Source organism: Salmo salar, chromosome 03 (assembly GCF_965601325.2).
Source record: "Salmo salar chromosome 03, fSalSal1, whole genome shotgun sequence".
NCBI lineage: Eukaryota > Metazoa > Chordata > Actinopteri > Salmoniformes > Salmonidae > Salmo > Salmo salar.
The window spans coordinates 15784238-15807823 of record NC_138293.1 but is presented as its reverse complement, the minus strand read 5'-3'; the positions used below and the strand labels follow the sequence as shown (position 1 = coordinate 15807823).

The 23586-nt window shown below is 40.9% G+C and overlaps 1 protein-coding gene across 1 annotated transcript; it reads right to left on the bottom strand.

Annotated features, from left to right (window-relative positions):
* Positions 1–13637: 13637 nt before the first annotated feature.
* Positions 13638–21085, bottom strand: LOC106598980 (ribosomal protein S28). Its single transcript, XM_014190015.3, has 4 exons — positions 20976–21085; positions 20646–20693; positions 14762–14884; positions 13638–13762 (listed from the first exon to the last, which is right to left on the bottom strand). The coding sequence occupies exons 1-3, from the start codon at positions 21012–21014 to the stop codon at positions 14762–14764; spliced, it is 210 nt and encodes a 69-aa protein (XP_014045490.1). The 5' UTR covers positions 21015–21085; the 3' UTR covers positions 13638–13762.
* Positions 21086–23586: the final 2501 nt, after the last annotated feature.

Below are 23586 nucleotides of genomic sequence, written 5' to 3'. Positions count from 1 at the left end.
CTGTTAGACTTGCTGTGAGGTAGGAGCAGTGTGAGAATTAGGGGAAAGTTCATGCATAGAAAATGCCCAAGTTAAGGCAATTCCCAACATTCAGATGTAACACCCGTGCTGGGAAGCACGGAGAGCACGGGGAGCACGTAGGCGATTCATGACCTGGGGCAAGACCACAAAGAAAAGGAGTTAACCCTCTCTGGTCTGCACCGGAGGCTAAGTAGGTGAAAGGTAACCAGCAGACTTCTTACTGTGCTTGGCTGGGAAAATCACTGCAGTTGAACTATAAATCATTACTAACGCTGCTGAAATGTAACAAACACCCATTAGTTTGATTAAGGATCAGGGAGTTTATGAAGTCAGCCAAAGAACAATCATTTTTATACAAAAACAGTATTTTGTTGCCCAGTCTTAGGAAGGATATAGATTTACTCTAAATTAGAACCTTTGTAAAACAGTTTGCTTTTGTACGACTTGCCTAAGCCAAATTACTTATCAAATAACATGTATAAGGTCAGAGTAACTGACAGAGACTAGTTGAATGGAAACAGATGTGTTGCTGAAGGCTTTTGAAGAGCTGGAAAAGCTGACAATTATTTGTCTGTGGCAGGAACATGTAAGAAAGAACATTGAAGCCTATCCACAAATGTGCAGTCATACTGTATCTCAGGACCAGTAATATTGAATAATGTTAACACAAATTGAACTAAAATACTCACTGGTTACTGATTTTAAATGGAAGGAATGTGCATGTGCTTCTGGGACATTACCGATGGAGTGAGGAGGGGCCCTTGGAATTTGGGGGTGTAAAAGACAGCGTTGCTTTAGGGGACTGGAAGGGTCCCCAAGCCTTCCACTCTCTTCCTGCTGGAGCATGCAAACCAAGCCATGACTGGGCCTGCTGATGTCTGAGAAACGGCAGGTTTTCTGGAAGCCAGATGGGAGAGGAAGGTGCCCACTACTTACTGTTTGAACATGTAGTTATGCTAGTGTTTCACTGAAAGTGTGACTGACGGACTGTGTCATGAACCACAGAATGTTCTAATCACATAAGGGTTATTCAGTCAATGTTAAATGTTGGCTTTAAATATGTTTTACAGATGTTACTATATTGCCTATATTTAGAGTTTCTTATTTGGGGATGTTTAATCCCCATGGGTACAATATATTTTTGGCAGTGATTGAGAGAGGAATGACACAAAAGACAGCTGCAATAAGTCAACCTTTCTTGTCTTGGAAATGTCAGTATGTTACTACAGTGTAATTACCATTCCACAATGAAACATGTACTTTGAATTAATACCTCAAGCCCTGTTTTTATCATAAGTGACTCAGAGTGTAATGATTAAGTTGTTTCCATGAAGAATCACCATACTCTTTAACATTGTTGTCCCTAACCAAACAAGATTATTTTTATTTCAGTGTTATTTACATTATGGAAGAGAACCAGCATACAAAATATAAACCAAGGAAGGAAGGACTCAGTATTCTCTGTCAATAGTTATATGCAGGACATTCCTAGGAGACTGGCTAAACAGGGGTTTTAACTAAGAAAAGTCAATGATGCTGGAGGCTATGGGAATCTGGCGCCTTCCAGCCGTCTGTGACTGATCATCACCGGAACCACACCTACAGCTGCTTATTCAATTCCAAAATGGCCGCTCTCTCAGCATGCCGACCTTTTACCTAGATTCTAAATGCAGAACATCTGTATGGCCCACTGAAGTCCAACAGTCATTCACATATAGGGAAGGATGGAAACCACATGCTCACAATGAATGTTGAAATGGTGGAACCCGGTTTCCATGGATATGAGATTGTCTTTATTTGTTTCTACATTTTTACACATATGTCTTTTTTTCCCTTATAATGTACACTGGACAAACTGTTCAAAAATAACATCTTATATTAGAATTGAGTAACTAAAGAAATGAATTGATATTCAATGGATGGAATCACTCCATTGGATTCATCCTCCTAATTTCTGTCAGATGACTAATGCTGTATTGTCAGGAAGTGTCCTACCTAGGTATGTAGCTAAATATACAGAAAGCTCCAAAAAATAAAGGAAACACCAACATAAAGTGTCTTAATAGGGCATTGGGCCACCACAAGCCGCCAGAACAGCTTCCATTTTTTATTTAACCAGTATTTAACTAGGGAAGTCAGTTAAGAACAAATACTTATTTACAATGACGGCCTACCCCGGCCAAACCCTATGGGACTCCCAATCACGGCCGGTTGTGATACAGCCTGGAATCGAACCAGGGTCTGTAGTGACACCTCAAGCACTGAGATGCAGTGCCTTAGACCGCTGCACCACTTCAATGCGCCTTGGCATAGATTCTACTAGTGTCTCTATCGAAGAGATGCGACAACATTCTTCCATAAGAAATTCCATCATTTGTTGTTTTGTTGATGGTGTTGGAAAACACTGTCTCAGGTGCCACTCCAGAATCTCAAATAAGTGTTCAATTGGTTTGAGATCTGGTGACTGAGACATACATACCCTTTAAACCCCTATGCTCCTTTGAGACCCCTGTTTCAGAGTCAGTCTCTTCTAGCCATGGTAGCCAAAATAATGGGCCACTGGGCATTTATATACATTATCCAAAGCATGATGGGATGTTAATTGCTTAATTAACTCAGGAACCATACCTATGTGGAAGTACCTGCTTTCAATATACTTTGTATCCCTCATTTACTCATATGTTTACTTTAATTTGGCAGTAACCCGTATGTTTGTCTCGTGACTGTGACGCTCGTTGTCGAAAGGAGTAGAACAAGGTGCAGTATGGTAAGTGCTCATATTAATCTTTATTGTAACTCAGAACACTAAATCAAAATAATAAACAACGAAAAACAAACTTCACACTCTGCAGGCTTACTGAGCTGTACAAAAACAAGATCCCACACAGAAGGAGGGGGAAAAGGGCTGCCTAAGTATGATTCCTAATCAGAGACAACGATAGACAGCTGCTTCTGATTAGGAACCATACTCGGCTCAACACAAATAAATAAAAAACATAGAAATATAACACATAGAATGCCCACCCCATGTCACACCCTGACCTAACCAAACAGAGAAAAACGTCTCTCTCAGGTCAGGACGTGACAGTGACGACAAGACGTAACATCTTCCTCAGTACTTGCAGTGGCTCTGCATTCAATGATGTTAGAGGCAGTTTATGGTAGATAAATTAACATAAAATTATCTGGCAACTGCTCTGGTGGACATTCCTGCAGTCAGCGTGCCAATTGCACACTCCTTCAAAACCTGAGACATCTGTGGCATTGTGTTGTGTGACAGAACTGCACAATTTAAAGTGGCCTTTTATTGGCCTTGTGCACCTGTGTAATGATCATGCTGTTTAACCAGCTTCTTGATATGTCACACCTGTCAGGTGGATGGATTATCTTGGCAAAGGAGAAATGCTCACTAACAGGGATATAAACAAATTTGTGAACCAAATTTTAGAGAAATAAGCTTTTTGTGCGAACGGAAAATGTCTACACATAATTGTTGATGGGATAACTACCCAATCATTTTATTATTTTGTTGTCTAGTATAGGATCGATGGATGATCTCATTTGTTCATTTTGTAAATGAAAAACATCCTAAGATTACAAAACTGTTGTTCAGGTTCAAATGGCACATGACGTTCTGGTGAGTCAGTGCTCATTTTGTGGTGCTGGGAATACAAAAACATTTACACAGGCAGCCCAATTCTGATCATTTCCCCCCTAATTGGTCTTTTGACCAAGCACATCAGATATTTTCACATAAGTTATTTTTCAGAGCTGATCTGATTGGTCAAAATACCAATTAGTGAAAGAAAAGATCAGAATTGGGCTGCCTGTGTAAACGCAGCCTTAGTCATTGGCGTATATCACTCCTCTCCTCTCCACCTTGATAGCTGATGTGTGGTGAGTGTTATGGCACAAAATGGTTGCCGTGCATCACCCAAATGGGTGCTAGACATTGGTGGTGGAAGAGGTGAGTTTCCTACCTTACTTTGCAAACCGCTTTGAGAACCTACTGTAGGTGGAAAGGAGCTATATAAATGCAATCAATTATTATTACTGATACAAACGTGCAGAGCTAATTGGGGATATTTTAGTACCGGCAGAAATCCAGACAGAAAATATTTACACAAGAAGCAACCTATTATCACACAGTCAAACTCTCATTTCATTTAGTAAGTTCACCATTCTGCCGTTCTCACTGTTAAACATCGCAGTGTTCAATACACAGGACACAACCCCCCCATCCTGGGAAAAATATGATTTGTCCCCCCCAATATATCACTGAAACATAACTATGTAATTTAAATAATATTAATAATACGCAATGAAAGCAATTGTGCTGATTATAGACACTTAATAGCGCGTTTTTAAGTTTCAAACGATTGCGACCCCCCCACCCTTTGCCTCACAATGGTTTGATCCACTGCCAGGTCCTTAGTTGGCAAGGTAACAGAGGGGTCGTGTCTACTGTCTGAAAGGCACTCAATGAACGTAACTGACGTGAGGTTAATCCAGTCAATCGCGCACACACACTAGCTGAATATGCAGAGCTAGCACGCAATATTAACTATTAAGCTAGCTAGTACCTATTCCATTTATGTGGCCTGGTCAAAGATGGAATCTTTGCTATTGTCAATTTATTCCAAGATCAGCATGCAGATGATGTAAATTAGTGCTTCAAAGTCCCTGTGATAAGGTTAGCGATAAACTGAAGTCCAAACTGAACAGAACTACACTCTCTTCTACCATTGTTTTAAATATATTTAATGGTCTCGTTGCAAAAGCTAAATTGTCGCAAGTGAACTTTTATTTATTTATTTTATTTCACCTTTATTTAACCCGGGTAGCAAAGATTATAGTAAACACCACTGAAACGGAATTGGTGCTCGCTAGCTTTGCAAATTCAGCTATTGTTGGAAGCCAGCCAATATGAAACAAACTATTAAAATTACAAAAGGTTGCAGCATATGTTGTGTAAATGGTGAACTCATACAGCTGTCAACTCTTGTCATTTTAATCCGTTTCACATTTGCTAGCTACCTTTTAGACCGAAGCCCAAATAGAATGATAAAAGATAAGATGATAGAAGCCCATCTCCTACTGTAAATAACCTACACACTGTGTGTGTGTGTAGCCAGCCAGGTAGAAAAATTGCAGAAAAATAAAAGACGGACATCAGAGTATTTTTCAGTACACCAAAACGCAAAGTAAGAACCCTAGTAGCCTAATATCTCAAAGACTAGTTGATAAAATGTTCATAAGAAAGAAATGAAATTCTAATGGAAATGTTTCACAATGATGTCATTAGGCAGAGCAGGCAACAGATGGCACACAGACAGCAGAGTTGGGGACAGATATGCAGGGACAGACTGGCAGAGACAGGGAGTCTCAGGTAAGTTTGTTGAGTCTTTGTTTGGCAACATTATGAAAGGTTCTCAATTTTTTTTACTTGTAAAATAGGAACATAATTGGAAAATGCCATGGATACCCCCACTCTCAACTTAAACTGGTGACTGAACTAAGATTTGTTAAAGGCAATGGTATTGCTGTTGTGATTAGTTGTGTAGTTTTGGTACCGGTAGTTAGGAGTATGGCAAACACCTTATTTCTTTGGTTCCTCAATATACATTTACCATATTACAATGTAGGCTGTGTTACAGCACTACTTTTGGTGTCCCCCTCAGGAATTGCTCTTGAGAAAATTTAATGTAATTGTCCCCTCCAAAGTTGATATCAGATTTTCGCCCCTGAGTACCGGTAAATTGATTATTTGCATAGTGTAAATTGGAGGGTCATGCATGGAAAAACACACTTCTGCCCTCTTGTAGCAGTAATCCATGCCAATGTTTACAAAAATTCGGAAGAGGCCGAGGGGCTGCATCCGTGGTTGTCCCACTGCTCTATCCTCAGTCTAAATACCACATCACATTCAAGCCAGGACTGGTTTTCCCTTCATCCCGAGAGACGAGAAATATTTAATACGACTGCTGCGTATTCGGCACCTCCCAAGCAGCAGTGGATAGAGAAAGGATTTCCTGTGAGGGCTCAGCAGATGCTGTCTATCTTGGACGGGAACGGTCCCCGGTGTATAGGAACCCACCTCAGAGGCACGCTCTTCAACGTTTGACCGCTGCTTCTTTATGAGTTCATTGTGCCAAACTTCCTCTCAGATTTGCTTTTGTAACCTCTTATGCACCTCCTACTAAAGTCCATATGTGAGGCATGTAACATGCTCCGTTCTTTAAAGATGTAACCTAGGTCACAGAATATGTACAGTACATACAGAGTGTACAAAACATTAAGAACACCTGCTCTTTCCATGACATAGACTGACCAGGTGGATTCAGGTGAAAGCTATGATTCCTTATTGATGTCACTTGTTATATCTACTTCAATAATTGTAGATGAAGGGGAGGAGACACGTTAAAGAAGGATTTTTAAGCTTTGAGACATGGATTGTGTATGTGTGCCATTCAGAGGGTGAATGGGTAAGACAAAATATCTAAGTGCCTTTGAACGGGGCATGGTAGTAGGTGACAGGCGTACCGGTTTGTGTTAAGAATTGCAACGCTGCTGAGTGTTTCACGCTCAACAGTTTCCTGTGTGTATCAAGAATGGTCCACCACCCAAAGGACGTCCATACAACTTGACACAACTGTGGGAAGCATTGGAGTCAACATGGGCCAGCATCCTTGTCGAACACTTTCGACACCTTGTAGAGGTGAAAAGAATAATCCAAATTTAACCGTATAGGATATCTTTTCAGTTTTTAACATAGGAAATGTGAGGATTAGAGTGAATTCATATTCGCAATACTTGTCAAAACTCTGGGAGTACTGACATGACGTTGCATACAATTATGTAAAAAGAAACACAACGATACTTATAACGTTGCAAAATACCAAAACGGTGCAACATCTTAATATGAATAATATAGTACCATACCACCCTTCTTTCACACAGCTTACTATGCCATGTGCCTCAGCAGAACGTGCATGTCAGCCTGCCCTTCTCTGTCCTTACATGCCATCACCTCATACACCTTAGCTAAGAATAATTATGATTCATAATAGTGATTACAACTTTTTGTATAAAAGCCATACAAAGTCTGAAATCATTACAGAAAGTGCATGTGCATTTTGAGTGACCTCTTGTCTTTTTGATGCTCAACGGTTAAAGAAATGTTGACCCAATGCATCTATGGAGGGTTTTGAAAAAAGACATAACGCGTTTCCTGGTAAGATGGCACAAAGTAATTTTTTCTCTCCCCAATTTCGTGGTATCCAATTGGTAGTTACAGTCTTGTCCCATCGCTGCAACTCCTGTACGGACCCTGGAGAGGCAAAGGTCAAAAGCAGTGCTTCCTCTAAAACAGAACCCAACCGCACTGCTTCTTGACACAATGCCCGCTTAACCCGGAAGTTAGACGCACCAATGTGTCAGAGGAAACACTGTACACCTGGCAACCGTGTCAGCATGCACTGCACCCGGCCCTCCACAGGAATTCGCGAGAGCGCGATGGGACAAGGACATCCCCACCGGCCAAACCCTGCCCTAACCCGGACAACACTGGGTCAATTTTGCGCCAGTCTCCCGGTAACAGCAACAGAGCCTGGACTCAAACCAGGATCTCTAGTAGCATAACTAGCACTGCGAGGCAATGCCTTAGACCACTGCGCCACTCAGGAGGCCACAAAGTAATTATTAGGAAATATGCATTTGACCAATTCATTTCTAAGTATAGACCAGCTAAATAGCAAAATATAAAAAAAAGGCATTTCTGAAACTAATCTGGCGCCCCTTTTGGATCCCACACCACCTCTGATCAAACATACCACGTAGCTGGATGTCGACCCTGTGACCCTCTTGGTGGTATTTGCACAGGTCATGTTTGACTGCCAAATGGATGCAATGGCTGTGTGTGCACAGCAGCGATGCTCTGTCCCAGGGTCACCTCCAATGTCACTGGCTGATTCATTAAGGGATGGCACAGGTTTGGTATGCCTGAACATGGCATGGGCCAATTCAGCATGCACGCTGCATGCTCAGAGGTACCCCCAGTAAGCACGGGCAACAGCTGTTCTTCAGCTCGGTTGTGTCAAGTGCCAGGATGCCCAGGGTTTACTGGCATGCTTACTGGAAAACATGGTTACAAGACAAAGTGAGGGTAGATAGTGTGTGGGTGTTTTAACTCAAGTTTAACACAAGCAGGTAGTCTAACGGTTAACCGCTTTGGGCCAGTAACTGAAAGGCTGCTGGTTCGAATCCCTGAGTTTACTAAATTAAAAATCTGTTGATGTACCGTTGAGCAAGGCACTTAACCCTAGTTGCTCTGGGTAAGAGTGTTGGCCAAATCAGGGTTTCCCAAACTTGGTCCTGGGGCCCCCCTGGGTGCATATTTATTTTCCTCCCCTAACACTACACGGCTGATTCAAATAACCAACTCATCATCAAGCCTTTGATTATTTGAATCAACTGTGAAGTGCTAGGGCAAAAACCCCAAATCTCTGCTAAATTACAAAAATGTACTGTAAAATGTAAATGTTGGTGTCTTTTCATGTTTCAGCTTCTTAGAAATAAGAGAGATTAAGATTCTGCTGGTTGCATACATACACATAGACAGCACAGAAGGTTGGTGGCACCTTAATTGGGGAGAACGGGCTTGTGGTAATGGCTGGAGCGGAATCAGTGGAACGATATCAAATACATCAAACACATGGTTTCCATGTGGTTGATGCCATTCCATTTGCGCTGTTCCGAACATTATTATAGACAGGAATATGATCTAGGGAGTTTTTCCTAACCACTGTGCTTCTACATCTGCATTGCTTGCTGTTTGGGGTTTTAGGCTTCAGGCAGCGCAGAAGACACAGTTCATCAGCTTCATCACAGCAGTGTTTACTAAAGAAGAGAGGCTCTTTTTTCCACTCCCCATAGCACAAAAACAGGTCTAACAATAACAGCAACATGTCTGACCCTGCCTTGTGGCTCCAACAGGCAGTCGCTCTTTGCACCTGCTATTTGCACTGCCACTTTGTTGCCACTTTGTTGAGTAGTGGGAATTGTGGGAAACTGATCCAACATATGCGACGTGGGGGACTGCACCTTTGAAAATAAATGGTTCTAGATTTCATTGACCTATCCACGTGCTATTTGTATGAGCTAGTGAAAAGTGAAAAGTCTGAGTGCTATGAGGAAATTATTTGTTTCTGTGGCTGGTGTTGTAGTCCTAAAGCACTCTTTCTCATTCCAACTGTCTGTTATGGTCACAGTAATCTCGGTTAACCCAGATCTAAAGTCTTGCGTAATTGGTCAGACACTCTATTAATATCTGGGTCCATACTTGTTAAGAGAAGAGAGAACCAGAACGAAGTGCTTCAGCCTCTCTCTTTGCAAGTTAGGGACAAGTCTATGGGCAAAATGTCCCCTCCCCTTCCGAAATTCGAAAGATACTAACACCTGCGAAATCGTGATTTGTCCAAAGTAACGGAACTAATGGTGCTAGTTGTCTCATGCATCACATTGTGTCATGACAGATCTACGGTAACATTTATGTTTACGTAGTCTGTCCACTAGAGATTAGGGTCACATATGTTGAGGACATACACACTTTCTCTAGCCCCATTGTTAATGTCCTTCTCATGCACACAGGATCGAAGTTGGTAGCTTTAGGCTGAAGTTATTTTCAGGTTATTGGGATAGTAAAATTTCACCACATCCTAATTTGGAATTTCCTGTGCATGACATGGCGTCAATGGAAATTAGTGTTCCTGCCCCTGTTTTTGTTTCTTTTTGTCTTTCAACTTAATTCATTTGCTTTGCTTATGCCCCCAATCTGTGTGAACTTGGACTCCATCTTGGAGCTTAATTTAAACAGGTTGTGCTGCAATTAGTGGCAGGAAATGGATGCTCTGTGCTTAAGGGTGCACTGCAGTTTAGAGAAGCAATGAATGTCCGCTAGTTACCTCGGAGGTGATTGTCTGAAGGCCTTTCTCTGTGGTCCCAAGGGCCCCATTAGTAAATGTGAGCACCTTGACCGGGGTCACTGTCAGGGCAGTAAATCAGAGGCCCCTCTTCCCCACGAGGTCCCCTGACCTGACCACAGCACGTCCTGCTACACAGCATGAGGGGTGGCTATCCTTAAGCCAACCTAGCATAGTGGCCATCTATTGGTTGGATGAAGCTAGTCTTACATAAATGTATCTCCATTTGACAATCTTCATTTTAGTCATTTTCATTGTACATCATGACTTTTAATTAAGTCTCCAAGGTCTGCGATACAATAGTTAGATATAGCATAGGGTGTACAACATTGGTTAATCTAGGGCCAGAGTATGGGCCTATGCTGTTTTTGTTTGCTATTGCCTTATAATTACATTGAAGCTTGGGCAACCAGTTTTGTGGACTGCTATTAAATCGAATGAATTGCCAAGGACAAAAGAACAGGAGTTGTACCTCTGAATGTACAAACCTCATATGCAGAGAGCACAGTAAACATTACTTCACGAGATAACTTGTCTCAACAAGTACATCAGCCCCAGCGGTCGGCATTGTATTGTTGACTATGACATACCCTGCAGACAAGTCACCCAGCTGTTTTTTCCCCTGCTCTGTACAAGTAGATGCCTTGAAGGCCTGTAGACAGAGGGAGTGGCCTTGGTATGGAGCTGTTAGGGGGGTGGGGAGATAGAGGGAGGTAGAAGGAGAGAAAAAAACACCTGCCACCCACTGATCGAGATGGTTCACTTAGGAGTGGTGTGGTGTGATGAAGTTAGCTGAAACCTTTTTGTTTTCACCCCTTTTTGAAATGATGTCGTTGACTGAATCCCAAATCACACCGGAAAACGTCGGTCAAAAGCATGAAATTTGCCTGCGAGAGTAGCAAGCGTTAATTCACATACACTGTTTCACGTATGCCAGCATAATTGTCTTGAAAAGCCATGATAAACAGTTGTATTTTCTCTCAAAATCTGAATTCCTTAAATTTTCCAGCCATAGCTATATAGTGCATTCTGAAAGTATTCAGACCCTTCGACTTTTTCCACATTTTGTTACGTTACAGCTGTCCACGTATACTCCCTCTCTGGCCTCTAGGTCATCAGGCTGCTGATTATCCTGCACACCTGTCACCATCGTCTCGCGCACCTCATGACACTCACCTGGATCCATCACCTCCTTGATTATCTTCCCTATATCTGTCACTCCCCTTGGTTCTTTCATCAGGTGTTATTGACTCTGTTTTCATGTCGGTGCATTGTTTGTGTTTCGTGTTCATTGTTTCTTTTATATGTTGTCAAGGCAAAGGGTGGCTATTTGAAGAATCTCAGATGTAAAATATATTTTGATTTGTTTAACACTTTTTCGTTAGTACATTATTCCATATGTTTTATTTCATAGTTTTGATGTCTTCACTATTATTCTACAATGTAGAAAATAGTAAAAATAAAGAAAAACCCTTGAATGAGTAGGTGTTCTAAAACTTTTGACCGGTAGTGTAGGTCATTGTTACGCGTCGAGCTGTTGATCCACAGAACAGGTACATTGCTGTACTAGTCTAGACAAGTCCTTTCTGTCATACTTTTCAAAATGGTTTCCACATTCGCCAAATGCCCTCTCTTGAACAAGACACAGCATTGTGATCAAGTTACATAAGAGCTCACATTATGAAAGTAATGAATCAGATAATCATTATTTACCAGAAGACAACAAAAATCACATTTGATCGGATAAGAAGAATGAGACATTCAAAAGCATGAAAGGCAATGATAGACAACGGAGTTCAGACAAATGATTTAAAGGAATATGTGACATTTGTCACAGTATCAGGAAGCATAATAATGTCACTGAAGATTAATTTAGATGGCATTCATAAATTACCATTTTGGTCTCAAAAGACAATAGATAGCACAAACAGTACGTCCATCTACAGTAGTTGTTGGAAGTAGGTCAGACGTAAGTGTTAGGCTACAGAATAGAAAGCATTTTCACCAACAACCAACCAGAGGTGTTAAGGTACAGAGCAAAACAATTACACAGTAACAAATGTGTAAAAATAACCCTGTGGCAGTCAACAAAATTCCATCTGGAGACCAAACTGAAAATAGTCTAGGAACGATGCTTCCCTCTACTGGACATGAGCTAACTCAACATGAACTTGATATTTCATCATTATGAATAACTCCAACAGCACCAACAGTGTAGTTTCCTGACATGTTAGAACTATTTGGAAACTCATGTTGCTAAAACAACCTGCAGACAGAAAATAAATGGTTTAAACTTCTGCAATGATAGTTTGTCAATAAACATTCATTAATAAAAGGGTAGGCTAAATGTTTACAGAAATTATAGTAAATAAGATTTGAGCATAATTTGATTTAAGATTCTGGAGCACTGAAACTCTACATTTGGGTATAGCTAAAAAAATAATAGAACACCTCTACCCTGAAGAAAGCTAGTCAACACATTAGGGCAGGGTTTACCAAACTGTCCTGGTGCCACCCCTGGGTGCACGTTTTGGTTTTTACCTTACCACTACTTCAAATAATCAGGGCGTGATGAGTTTGTTATTTGAAACAGCTGTGTAGTGCTAGGGCAAAAACCAAAACATGCACCCAGGGAGGGGGCCCAGGACAGTTTGGAAAACCCTGAACAAGGGAATTGAGGAAATGTTTGGCACTTGCCATTAACTCTGATACAATTGATAAACAGCATGAGGATAGTCTGTTTAACAAAATTGGATACATCAATGTCAGCACTATACTGTAGTATGGTGTCAGGAATAGCCCCTTTCATAGGCCAATACCCTATGTTACCACAGCATCATACAGCCTTCCTTACCTGAAGTAACCCTGATCTGACGTAAAAGGATAGGTGAAGTCTATCATGTGGAACGCTTGCAAGCCACCCTGATCTCACGAGCTTACATGAATGGTTTGCTGCACGAGTCCAGTGAAACATTTGTGTAAGCTCGTGAGATCATGGTGGCTTGCGAGGCTACCCTTTCTCTACAATCATTCTAGATATTGGAGCACTAAGGACATTAGGCTGTGTTTTGTAGCCTGACCGAATCCTAACTAAAACAGCAAAGTGTTCCATGATGTACAAACTGATATCATATTCCACTTCATAAATATTTCAATCCAATGACCATACAATATTTGTAGTGGCACTGGTCCACTGTGTACTCCTATAGTCCAAGTACAGGCTGAAGTTCACCCATGCCCCACCTACCCAGCCCTGTAGATCTGAAACTATTAAATAGGTGTAAGCAACATGAAGATTTCATCCAATCCAATTCTTTCAAATCTACAGAACTACCCAGGGGGCAAAGTTCAGTTTGAAATTCAAAAGCAGCAGAACATTCCAGAGACAATGTAAAGAACATCACATGGTTCCAGTGATGACAGCTGCTACTTCATCCCCTGTACTTCAAATTCAGCACCTGTATTTTTTTTTGCAGTACTAGGTGTGAATTGTATGTTGTAATAGGATCATCCAAATCACAAGAGTTGGCATTAATACCATATCCTAGAACAGAGAGTACATTAAAATAAACTACCAAGTACAGATCTCAGAACACGTCTACACATGTTGGCCATTGAACAGAAAAATGACAAATCTTCGCCTTGAACAACATTTTATTTCATTAACTTTGCACAAGTGAGATGTGGGGCCATTTTCAGGTGTACTGATGGGGTGTCATCTCCACAGGCTTTCATTTGGCATCTCACATCTTCCCCGGCCACTGCAAGGAAAGAGGTGGGAATTCATTCATTTATGCACATATTTAGCTTTTTCAAAATGGTAGCTAACAGACCCAAGGACACAATACTAACATGACCTCAACTTGTCCCTGGGATGATACACATGGAAGTAGAGCTGAATGATTTCCCAGTCCAGCTACACCATTATTTACATACTATGAAGCAGTAATTTTAGTGGTTGTAGTGAGTCGTTCTGAGTTCCCTCAAGGGCCATGGCCAGCAGCCTTGGTTTTTAGTTTCCTTAGCTTCTGGTGCCAAGAACATTACATCAGTGAGTGTACTTGCACTGGTGGCAGTCTAAAAGCTGACCAAAAATATTACACTTACGGAATGGAAACCACTCCTGCAGGATTGTTCCAGCCCTACTTGGACTCCCGAGTGACGCAGTGGTCTAAGGCACTGCATCCGTGTTAGAGGCGTCACTAGACACCCTGGTTCGATTCCAGGCTATATCACAACCGGCCGTGATTGGGAGTCCCATAGGGTCTAAATCTAAGCACAATTGTCCGGGTTTGGCTGGTGTAGGCCGCCATTGTAAATAAGAATTTGCTCTTAACTGACTTGCATAGTTAAATAAAAATAAACACAACTGCGCCTCAGGACCATGATTAACTGAATCAGGTGTGATAAGGTTAAAGCAAAACCATGTGCAAACAACTGCTTTCTAGGAGTACATGTGAAGGCCCTTACTATACTTAATCTAAGTTCAGGTTAAAAGGAAAAAAATTCAGCTGAACATATTTTGCTATATTTTTCAAGTATTCCCCCATATTTTTGTATTTAAAAAAAAACTTCATGCGGTTGTTTCTAAGGTATGAAATTATTTTAAATACAATTTCGTTTTGGGCCTACTTGAGGTCAATTTGCAGTGTAAAAATTATTATAATTATGTTTAGGCCATCTGACCATCTGCTCTGACAAATTGGCCCATGGCTTAGTCTAGTTGCCTGCTCAAGCTTTGTATGGACAACAGTACACACCTATCGTAGCCTCCTGGCTTCCCTTTCAGACTCCAGAAGTGTCAACACATCGCCTTCTCTGACTGGCCCCTTCACATTCCTGATGATGGACCGGTTGCTGTCATCCATGAACTCCACACGGACCTGAAAGAGAAAGGCAGGATACAATAGAAGAGGGTTTCCCACACTAGGGATTGCAAGAGATTGCGCTTGGTTCATAGAACCGAGGTTAAGTCAGTAACCTCCAGTAGCTGCTAGATGTGGTCGTAATAAACAGTTGTTTTAGTTTTACTCCTACAAATGTGGCTCCATCTTTTGAACGGTTTAAGCTCCAAAATATGCCCCATCAATGAAAGACTTGAGCGAGTGCGTAATGTTTCCCTTTACAATGCCCACAAGACCTTAGAACCGAGTGGACAAGACTAGGCACTAAATCAGACTGGGGGGGGGGGAAATATGTTATTTTCTACACAGAAGAGCATACAACATTGCCTGATACCAATACCTTCGATGCATTTCAGTCACTTCACACCATACTGTCGCCAGACTGAAATAATGTCAGACTGATTTATAATACTCATAGCTCACATTAAAAAGTAAACAGGACTGTTGATTACTTTTAAATCAAATTAACATGTGGGGTCATGATTTACAGTTAAAACCATAACTAGGGTGTTAGTGTCCATTGTCGCGTCACCTGTGGTAACTCATTTAGATGTTTTCAAATTTACGTTTCGTCACCCCCATTTCCACGACGAGTGCCTGACACCATTTGCCGAGGCTGTGTGTGAGTGTGAAGCCACGGTGCCGTGTATGAAGTATCTAATTTGCATTGTAATTCACAAATTGTTACAAACTAACGCATGAACAGGACCGTACCTTACTGGGCTTAAATTACTGTAATGTATTTGTACTGCCTAATTTGCATAATATAATTTTAATTGAATTTTTACTTTCATAAAGACCTGTCCGCAACCTTTGACTTTTCCCAATAACTTGAAAATAAGATCAAATCGGATGTCACATGCACCGAATACAACAGGTGTAGACTTTACCGTGTAATGCTTACTTTTTGAGCCTTTTCCCAACAATGCAGAGTTAAGTATGAAAAAATAGCATGAAATAAAGTTGTTCCAGAGAAGCTTCTCTAACATGGAATACAAAGTACAAGAAACATAGTTTAAATGTGTCCCCCCAACACCCTACCATAAGACTGTTGTTACTGTTTATCTATCCTGTTGCGTAGTCACTTTATTCCTAGTCATATGTACATATCTACCTCATACCACTGCACATAGGACTTGCCACCCCATGTATATAGCAAAGTTACCGTTGCGCAATGAATTTATTCATACGTGTCATTACTTTTCCATTTTCTGCATTATTGGGAAGAGCCCATAAGCATTTCACTGTTACGTCTACAACTGTGGTTTACTAAGCATGTGACTAATAAAATGTGATTTAACACGCAGAACCAAGACAGGGACCTAAATACTATTTAAAATCAGATCCCACCTGAAAAGTGTTTAGTGAACTGGTGCATTTGTATCAATCCGTTGACAGTTGCTAACTACACAAACAAATATATAAAAACGCAACAATTGCAAATATTTAAAACTGTTAGAGTTCATAAGGAAATCAGTCATTTAAAATAAATGAGGCCCTAATCTATGGATTTCACGTCACTGGGAATACAGACATGCATCTGTTGTTCACAGATACCGAGAGAGAGAGAGAGAAGAAAAAAAAAGGTAGGGGTGTGGATCAGAACCAGTCACTATCTGGTGTTACCACCACTTTACTCACGCAGTGCGACATCGCCTTCGCATAGAATTGATCATGCTGTTGATTGTGGCCTGTGGAATGTTGTCCCACTCCTCTTCAACGGCTGTTTGAAGTTTCTGGATATTGGCGGGAACTGAACGCTCTGTCGTACAAGTCGATCCAGAGTAAAGGTCGACCGATTAATCGGTAGAGCCGATTCAAAGTTTTCACAATCGGTATTTTTGGGCGTCATTCATGGCCGATTACATTGCACTCCACGAGGAGACTGCATGGCAGGCTGACCGACCGTTTACACGAGTGCAGCAAGGAGCCAAGGTAAGTTGCTAGCTAGCATTAAACTTATCTTATAAAAAACAAACAATCACTAGATAACTACACATGGTTGATATTATTAGTTTAACTAGCTTGTCCTGCGTTGCAAATAATCAATGCAGTGCCTGTTCATTTATCATCGAATCACAGCCTACTTCGCCAAATGGGTAATGATTTAACAAGCGCATTCGCAAAAAAAGCACTGTTGTTGCACCAATGTACCTAACCATAAACATCAATGCCTTTCTTAAAATCAATACACAAGTATCTATTTTTAAACCTGCATATTTAGTTAAGAAATTCATGTTAGCAGGCAATATTAACTAGGGAAATTGTATCACTTCTCTTGCATTCTGTGCAAGCAGAGTCAGGGTATATGCAACAGTTTGGGCCACCAGGCTTGTTGCGAACTGTGTGACAAAGACCGTAATTAAATTTACCAGAATTTTACATAATTATGACATAACATTGAAGGTTGTGCAATGTAGCAGCAATATTTAGACTTGATGCCACCTGTTCAATAAAATACGAAACATTTTATTTTCGAAATGATAGGTCATTAACCTGTTAGGGCTAGGGGGCAGTATTGACACGGCTGGATAAAAAAACATACCCGATTTAATCTGGTTACCACTCCTACCCAGTAACTAGAATATGCATATACTTATTACATATGGATAGAAAACACCCTACATTTTCTAAAACTGTTTGAATGGTGTCTGTGAGTATAACAGAACTCATTTGGCAGGCAAAACCCTGAGACATTTTCTGACAGGAAGTGGATACCTGATGTGTTGTATTACCTTTAAACCTATCCCATTGAAAAACACAGGGGCTGAGGAATATTTTGGCACTTCCTATTGCTTCCACTAGATGTCACCAGCCTTTACAAAGTGTTTTGAGTCTTCTGGAGGGAGATCTGACCGAACAAGAGCCATGGAACGATGATGGCCCATTAGACACCTGGCACACGAGTTCATGTTGGGTACCCTCGTTCCAATACGTTATAAAAGAGTATGCATTCGTCCACCTTGAATATTATTCATGTTCTGGTTAAAAAAGGCCCTAATGATTTATGGTATACAACGTTTGACATGTTTGAACGAACGTAAATATATTTTTTCCCCTCGTTCATGACGAGAAGTCCGGCTGGCTTAGATCATGTGCTAACAAGACGGAGATTTTTGGACATAAATGATGAGCTTTTTTGAACAAAACTACATTCGTTATGGACCTGTGATACCTGGAAGTGACATCTGATGAAGAGAATCAAAGGTAATGGATTATTTACATAGTATTTTCGATTTTAGATCTCCCCAACATGACGTCTAGTCTGTATCGCAACGCGTATTTTTCTGGGCGCAGTGCTCAGATTATTGCAAAGTGTGATTTCCCAGTAAGGTTATTTTTAAATCTGGCAAGTTGATTGGGTTCAAGAGATGTAAATCTATAATTCTTTAAATGACAATATAATATTTTACCAATGTTTACTAATTTTAATTATTTAATTTGTGATGCTGACTTGACTGCCGGTTATTGGAGGGAACGATTTCCTCAACATCAATGCCATAGTAAAACGCTGTTTTTGGATATAAATATGAACTTGATAGACAATGCATGCATTTTTAGTTCTAACATAATGTCCTAGGAGTGTCATCTGATGGAGATTGTAAAAGGTTAGTGCATCATTTTAGCTGGTTTTATGGTTTTGGTGACCCTGTCTTTGAATTGACAAAACATTACACACAACTCTTGTAAATGTACTGTCCTAACATACTCTAAATTTATGCTTTCGCCGTAAAACCTTTTTGAAATCGTAAAACGTGGTTAGATTAAGGAGATGTTTATCTTTCAAAGGGTGTAAAATAGTTGTATGTTTGAAAAATTTGAATTTTGACATTTATTTGGATTCAAATTTGCCGCTCTTGAAATGCACCTGCTGTTGATGGAGTGCACCACGGGTGGGACGCTAGCGTCCCACCTAGCCCATAGATGTTAATATGGTCAAATCTGGAAACTAAGGATCGTATTTGTGTGTTTATTATAATTAAGTCTTATTTGATAGAGCAGTCTGAGCGGTGGTAGGCAGCAGCAGGCTCGTAAGCATTCATTCAAACGCACTTTCCTGCGTTTGCCAGCAGCTCTTCGCAATGCTTGAAGCACAGTAATGTTTATGACTTCAAGCCTATCAACTCCCGAGATTAGGCTGGCAATACTATAGTGCCTATAAGAACATCCAATAGTCAAAGGTATATGAAATACAAATGGTATAGAGAGAAATAGTCCTATAATAACTACAACCTAAAACTTCTTAACTGGGAATATTGAAGACTCATGTTAAAAGGAAGCACCAGCTTTCATATGTTCTCATGTTCTGAGCAAGGAACTTAACGTTAGCTTTTTTTTTTTACATGGCACATATTGCACTTTCACTTTCTTCCACAACACTGTTTCCACATTATTTAAACCAAATAGACTTATGTATTAAGTTAGTGTTTCTTCAGTATTGTTGTAATTGTCATTATTACAAATATATATACAAAAATTGTTTGATTAATCGGTATCGGCTTTTTTCGGTCCTCCAATAAATCGGCGATGAAAAAGCTAAAATCAGTCAACCTCTAATCCAGAGCATCCCAAACGTGCTCAACAGGTGACATTGCCTGGTGAGTATGGTACCTTTTCAGCTTCCAGAAATTGCGTACAGATCCTTGCGACACAGGGCCGTGCATTATGATGGCGGCGGATGAATGGCACGACAACCGGCCTCAGGATCTCGTCACGGTTTCTCTGTGCATTCAAAATTGCCATCGATAAAATGCAATTGTGTTAGTTGTCTGTAGCTTATGCCTGCCCATACCATAACCCCACCATGGAGGACTCTGTTCACATCAGCAAACCACTCGCCCACACAACACCATACACAGCGTCTGCCATCTGCTCGGTACAGTTGAAACCAAGACTCATCTGTGAAGAACACACTTTTCCACAGCGTGCTATTGGACATCGAAGGTGATCATTTGCCCACTACAGTCGGTTACGACGCAAACTGCAGTGAGGTCAAGATCCTGGTGAGCTCAAGGAGCATGCAGATGACCTTCCCTGAGACGGTTTGACAGTTCTCCGGTTGTGCAAACCCAGTTTCACCAGCTGTCCGGGTGACCGTTCTCAGACCATGCCGCAGGTGAAGAAGCCAGATGTGGAGGTCCTGGGCTGTCGTGGTTACACGTGGTCTGCGGTTGTGAGGCCGTTTTAGTGGCTTTTTGTCCCCAGTACAAAGTGCACCTGTGTAATTATGCTGTTTAATCAGCTTCTTGATATGCCACACCTGTGAGGTGGATGGATTATCTTGACAATGGAGAAATGACAGTGGGATGTAAACAAATGTGTGCTCGACATTTGAGAGTAGTAAGCTTTTTGTGCATATGGAATATTTCTGGGATATTTTATTTCAGTTCATGAAACATGGGACCAACACTTTACATGTTACGTTTATATTTTTGTTCAGTGTAGTTTCTCAGGGATGAGATGCACATCTGTCATTACTTTGGATTTTCCATGAAATGCTACATAGCTAGCTGGCCGACTAGTTACCTCAAATGCCACCAACGGTCTACCTATACATGACAATCTTAGACATTAGCATGTGGCATAGCCAGAAGAATTACAGAATTCGAGCGCTCAATGACTAGTTTTCTGCACAAGGAGTCACCATTAGCTAACTTGCCATTGACATTCTTCTCAACTGGTTGGGTTGGCTCGAAAGCCAAAACTTTAACGTTCGCTTTTTCAGAATGTAGTAACATACCTGGGTACACTGTCCCTGGGAACCCGTTCTCCCGAGCACCTTGGTGACCTGGAGAAGAAATTGAAACAGACAATTACACAACCGAGGTAACGGGAGGGGGGAAATAAAGAGCCTGTTCTTTAGCTATCGACTGTTAGCTACAGTAGCTAGCAAATGGCTGCTGTAGCACTCCCAGCACGCGCAGGCCACCGAGCAATGAGGACCAATGCTCCGTTCAAGTATAAACGTGGTAGTAACTTACCAAAAACGAGCTCAAATGAAACGACGAGTATTTACGAATTTACATATTCATTTATTTAAGATATTTCACAAAGGATTGGGTTTTCTTACTCTAGCAAGCTTGATCGGCTGCACGCGGCTGGCATCCATATTGTCAGGTTAGACCGGAAAGGAAGTCACGTGGTGCGCAGTACAGTATATATTCAAACTGTAATACAAAATATTTGAACCTCTTAATAAATCTACACACTTTATATTTTATTTCTATTGTACATGACCTGCGTTTAAAAATAAATCTCCCTGAATTAAAAACAATGCCTATTTAAAAGAAGTGTACATTTCCAGTTCCGGTAAACTGGTTCATTCATGCCGCATTCACATGCTCTACTATGAAACTGAACTAGGAAACGCTGACATTTTCTACGTGCTAAATGTTTATAGTAATACATGTGCTGCGTTCAACCAGTTAGCATGTCGGACATTTCCGAGTTTTGACTAACACTTGAAAGCGGCAACATAAATATTGTATTATCTCTGTTTCATTCCACTCTGTAAAATAGGGGGTGGGGGAACTGACATGCACCATCTCTGATTATATGAATAATAAATGTGCTGCCTTTGATTTCTAAGGATAGTTGTATAATAAAAATGTTATATTATAGGTATATTTTAAAATAGCAAAGACAAAGCCTGATAAACTAATTAAAGCATTGTGTGGAGTATTTGACTTCGATAGAAAGAAGAATTTCAAAGGACTAGACATAACAAATGCATTTGAAATGACACAAATATACACTATATCAATAAAAATGTTTAGGCTACTGTAGTAGACTATATTGACTTGTTATGCTAATTTGTGTTTGTTGTCCATAGCTTATGCCTACCCATACCATAACCCCACCATGGGGAACCCTGTTCACAACGTTGACATCAACAAACCACTTGCCCACACGATGCCATCTGCCTGGTACAGTTGAAACTGGGATTAATCACACTTCTCCAGTGTGCCGTGGCCATCGAAGGTGACCATTTGCCCACTAAAGTCAGTTACAATGCCGAACTGCAGTCAGGTCAAGTCCCTGGTGAGGACGACGAGCATGCAGATGAGCTTCCCTGAGATGGTTCTTCGGTTATGCAAACCCACAGTTTCATCACCTGTCCTGGTGGCTCGTCTCAGACCATCCCTCAGGTGAAAAAGCCGGATGTGGAGGTCCTGGGCTGGCGTGGTGACACCTGGTCTGCGGTTGTGAGTCCGGTTGGATGTACTGCCAAATTCTCTAAAATAACATTGGAGGCGGCTTATGGTAGAGAAATGAACATAAAATTCTCTGGCAACAGCAATAGTGGACATTCCTGCAGTCAGCATGCCAGTTGCACGCTCCCTCAAAACTTGAGACTACTGTGGAATTGTGTTGTGTGACAAAACTGCACATTTTAGAATGGCCTTTTATTGCCCCCAGCACAAGGTGCACCTGTGTAATGATCATGCTGTTTAATCAAATTCTTGAAATCAGGTGGATGGATTACCTTGGCAAAGGAGAAATGCTCACTAACAGGGATGTAAACAAATTGAGACATTTGAGAGAAGTAAGCTTTGTGCGTATGGGACATTTCTGGGTTATTTTATTTCAGCTCATGAAACATGGGACCAACACTTTACATGTTGTGTTATATATATATATATATATATATATATATATATATATACAGTTAAAGTCAGAAGTTTACATACACCTTAGCCAAATACATTTAAACTCAGTTTTTCACAATTTCTGACATTTAATCCTAGTGAAAATTCCCTGTCTTAGGTCAGTTAGGATCACCACTTTATTTTAAGAATGTGAAATGTCAGAATAATAGTAGAGAGAATGGTTTATTTCAGCTTTTATTTCTTTCATCACATTCCCAGTGGGTCAGAAGTGTACATACATTCAATTAGTATTTGGTAGCATTGCTTTTGAATTGGTTAACTTTGGTCAAACGTTTCGGGTAGCCTTCCACAAGCTTCCCACAATAATTTGGGTGAGTTTTGGCCCATTCCTCCTGACAGAGCTGGTGTAACGAAGTCAGGTTTGTAGGCCTCCTTGCTCGCACACGCTTTTTCAGTTCTGCCCACAAATTTTCTATAGGATTGAGGTGAGGGCTTTGTGATGGCAACTCCAATACCTTGACTTCGTTGTCCTTGAGCCATTTTGCCACAACTTTGGAAGTATGCTTGGGGTCATTGTCCATTAGGAAGACCCAATTGCGACCAAGCTTTAACTTCCTGACTGATGTCTTGAGATGTTGCTGCAAGATATCCACATAATTTTCCTCCCTCATGATGCCATCTATTTTATGAAGTGCACCAGTCCCTCCTGCAGCAAAGCACCCCCACAACATGATGATGCCACCCCCATGCTTCACGATTGAAAGCCTTGCAAGCCTCCCCCTTTTTCCTCCAAACATAACGATGGTCATTATGGCCAAAGAGTTTCATCAGACCAGAGGACATTTCTCCAAAAAGCACGATCTTTGTTCCCATGTGCAGTTGCAAACCGTAGTCTGGCATTTTTATGGCGGTTTTGGAGAAGTGGCTTCTTCCTTGCTGAGCGGCCTTTCAGGTTATGTCGATATAAGACTAGTTTTACTGTGGATATAAATACTTTTGTACCTGTTTCCTCCAGCATCTTCACAAGGTCCTTTGCTGTAGTTCTGGGATTAATTTGCACTTTTCTCACTA

Coding starts and splice junctions, on each gene's coding strand:
- LOC106598980 (XM_014190015.3), bottom strand. CDS start 21,014: ATGGATGCCAGCCGCGTGCAGCCGATCAAGCTTGCTAGA. Junction 20,694..20,975: donor AGCCGATCAAGCTTGCTAGA/GTAAGAAAACCC, acceptor TTTCTTCTCCAG/GTCACCAAGGTGCTCGGGAG. Junction 14,885..20,645: donor CCCAGGGACAGTGTACCCAG/GTATGTTACTAC, acceptor TTTCTCTTTCAG/GTCCGTGTGGAGTTCATGGA.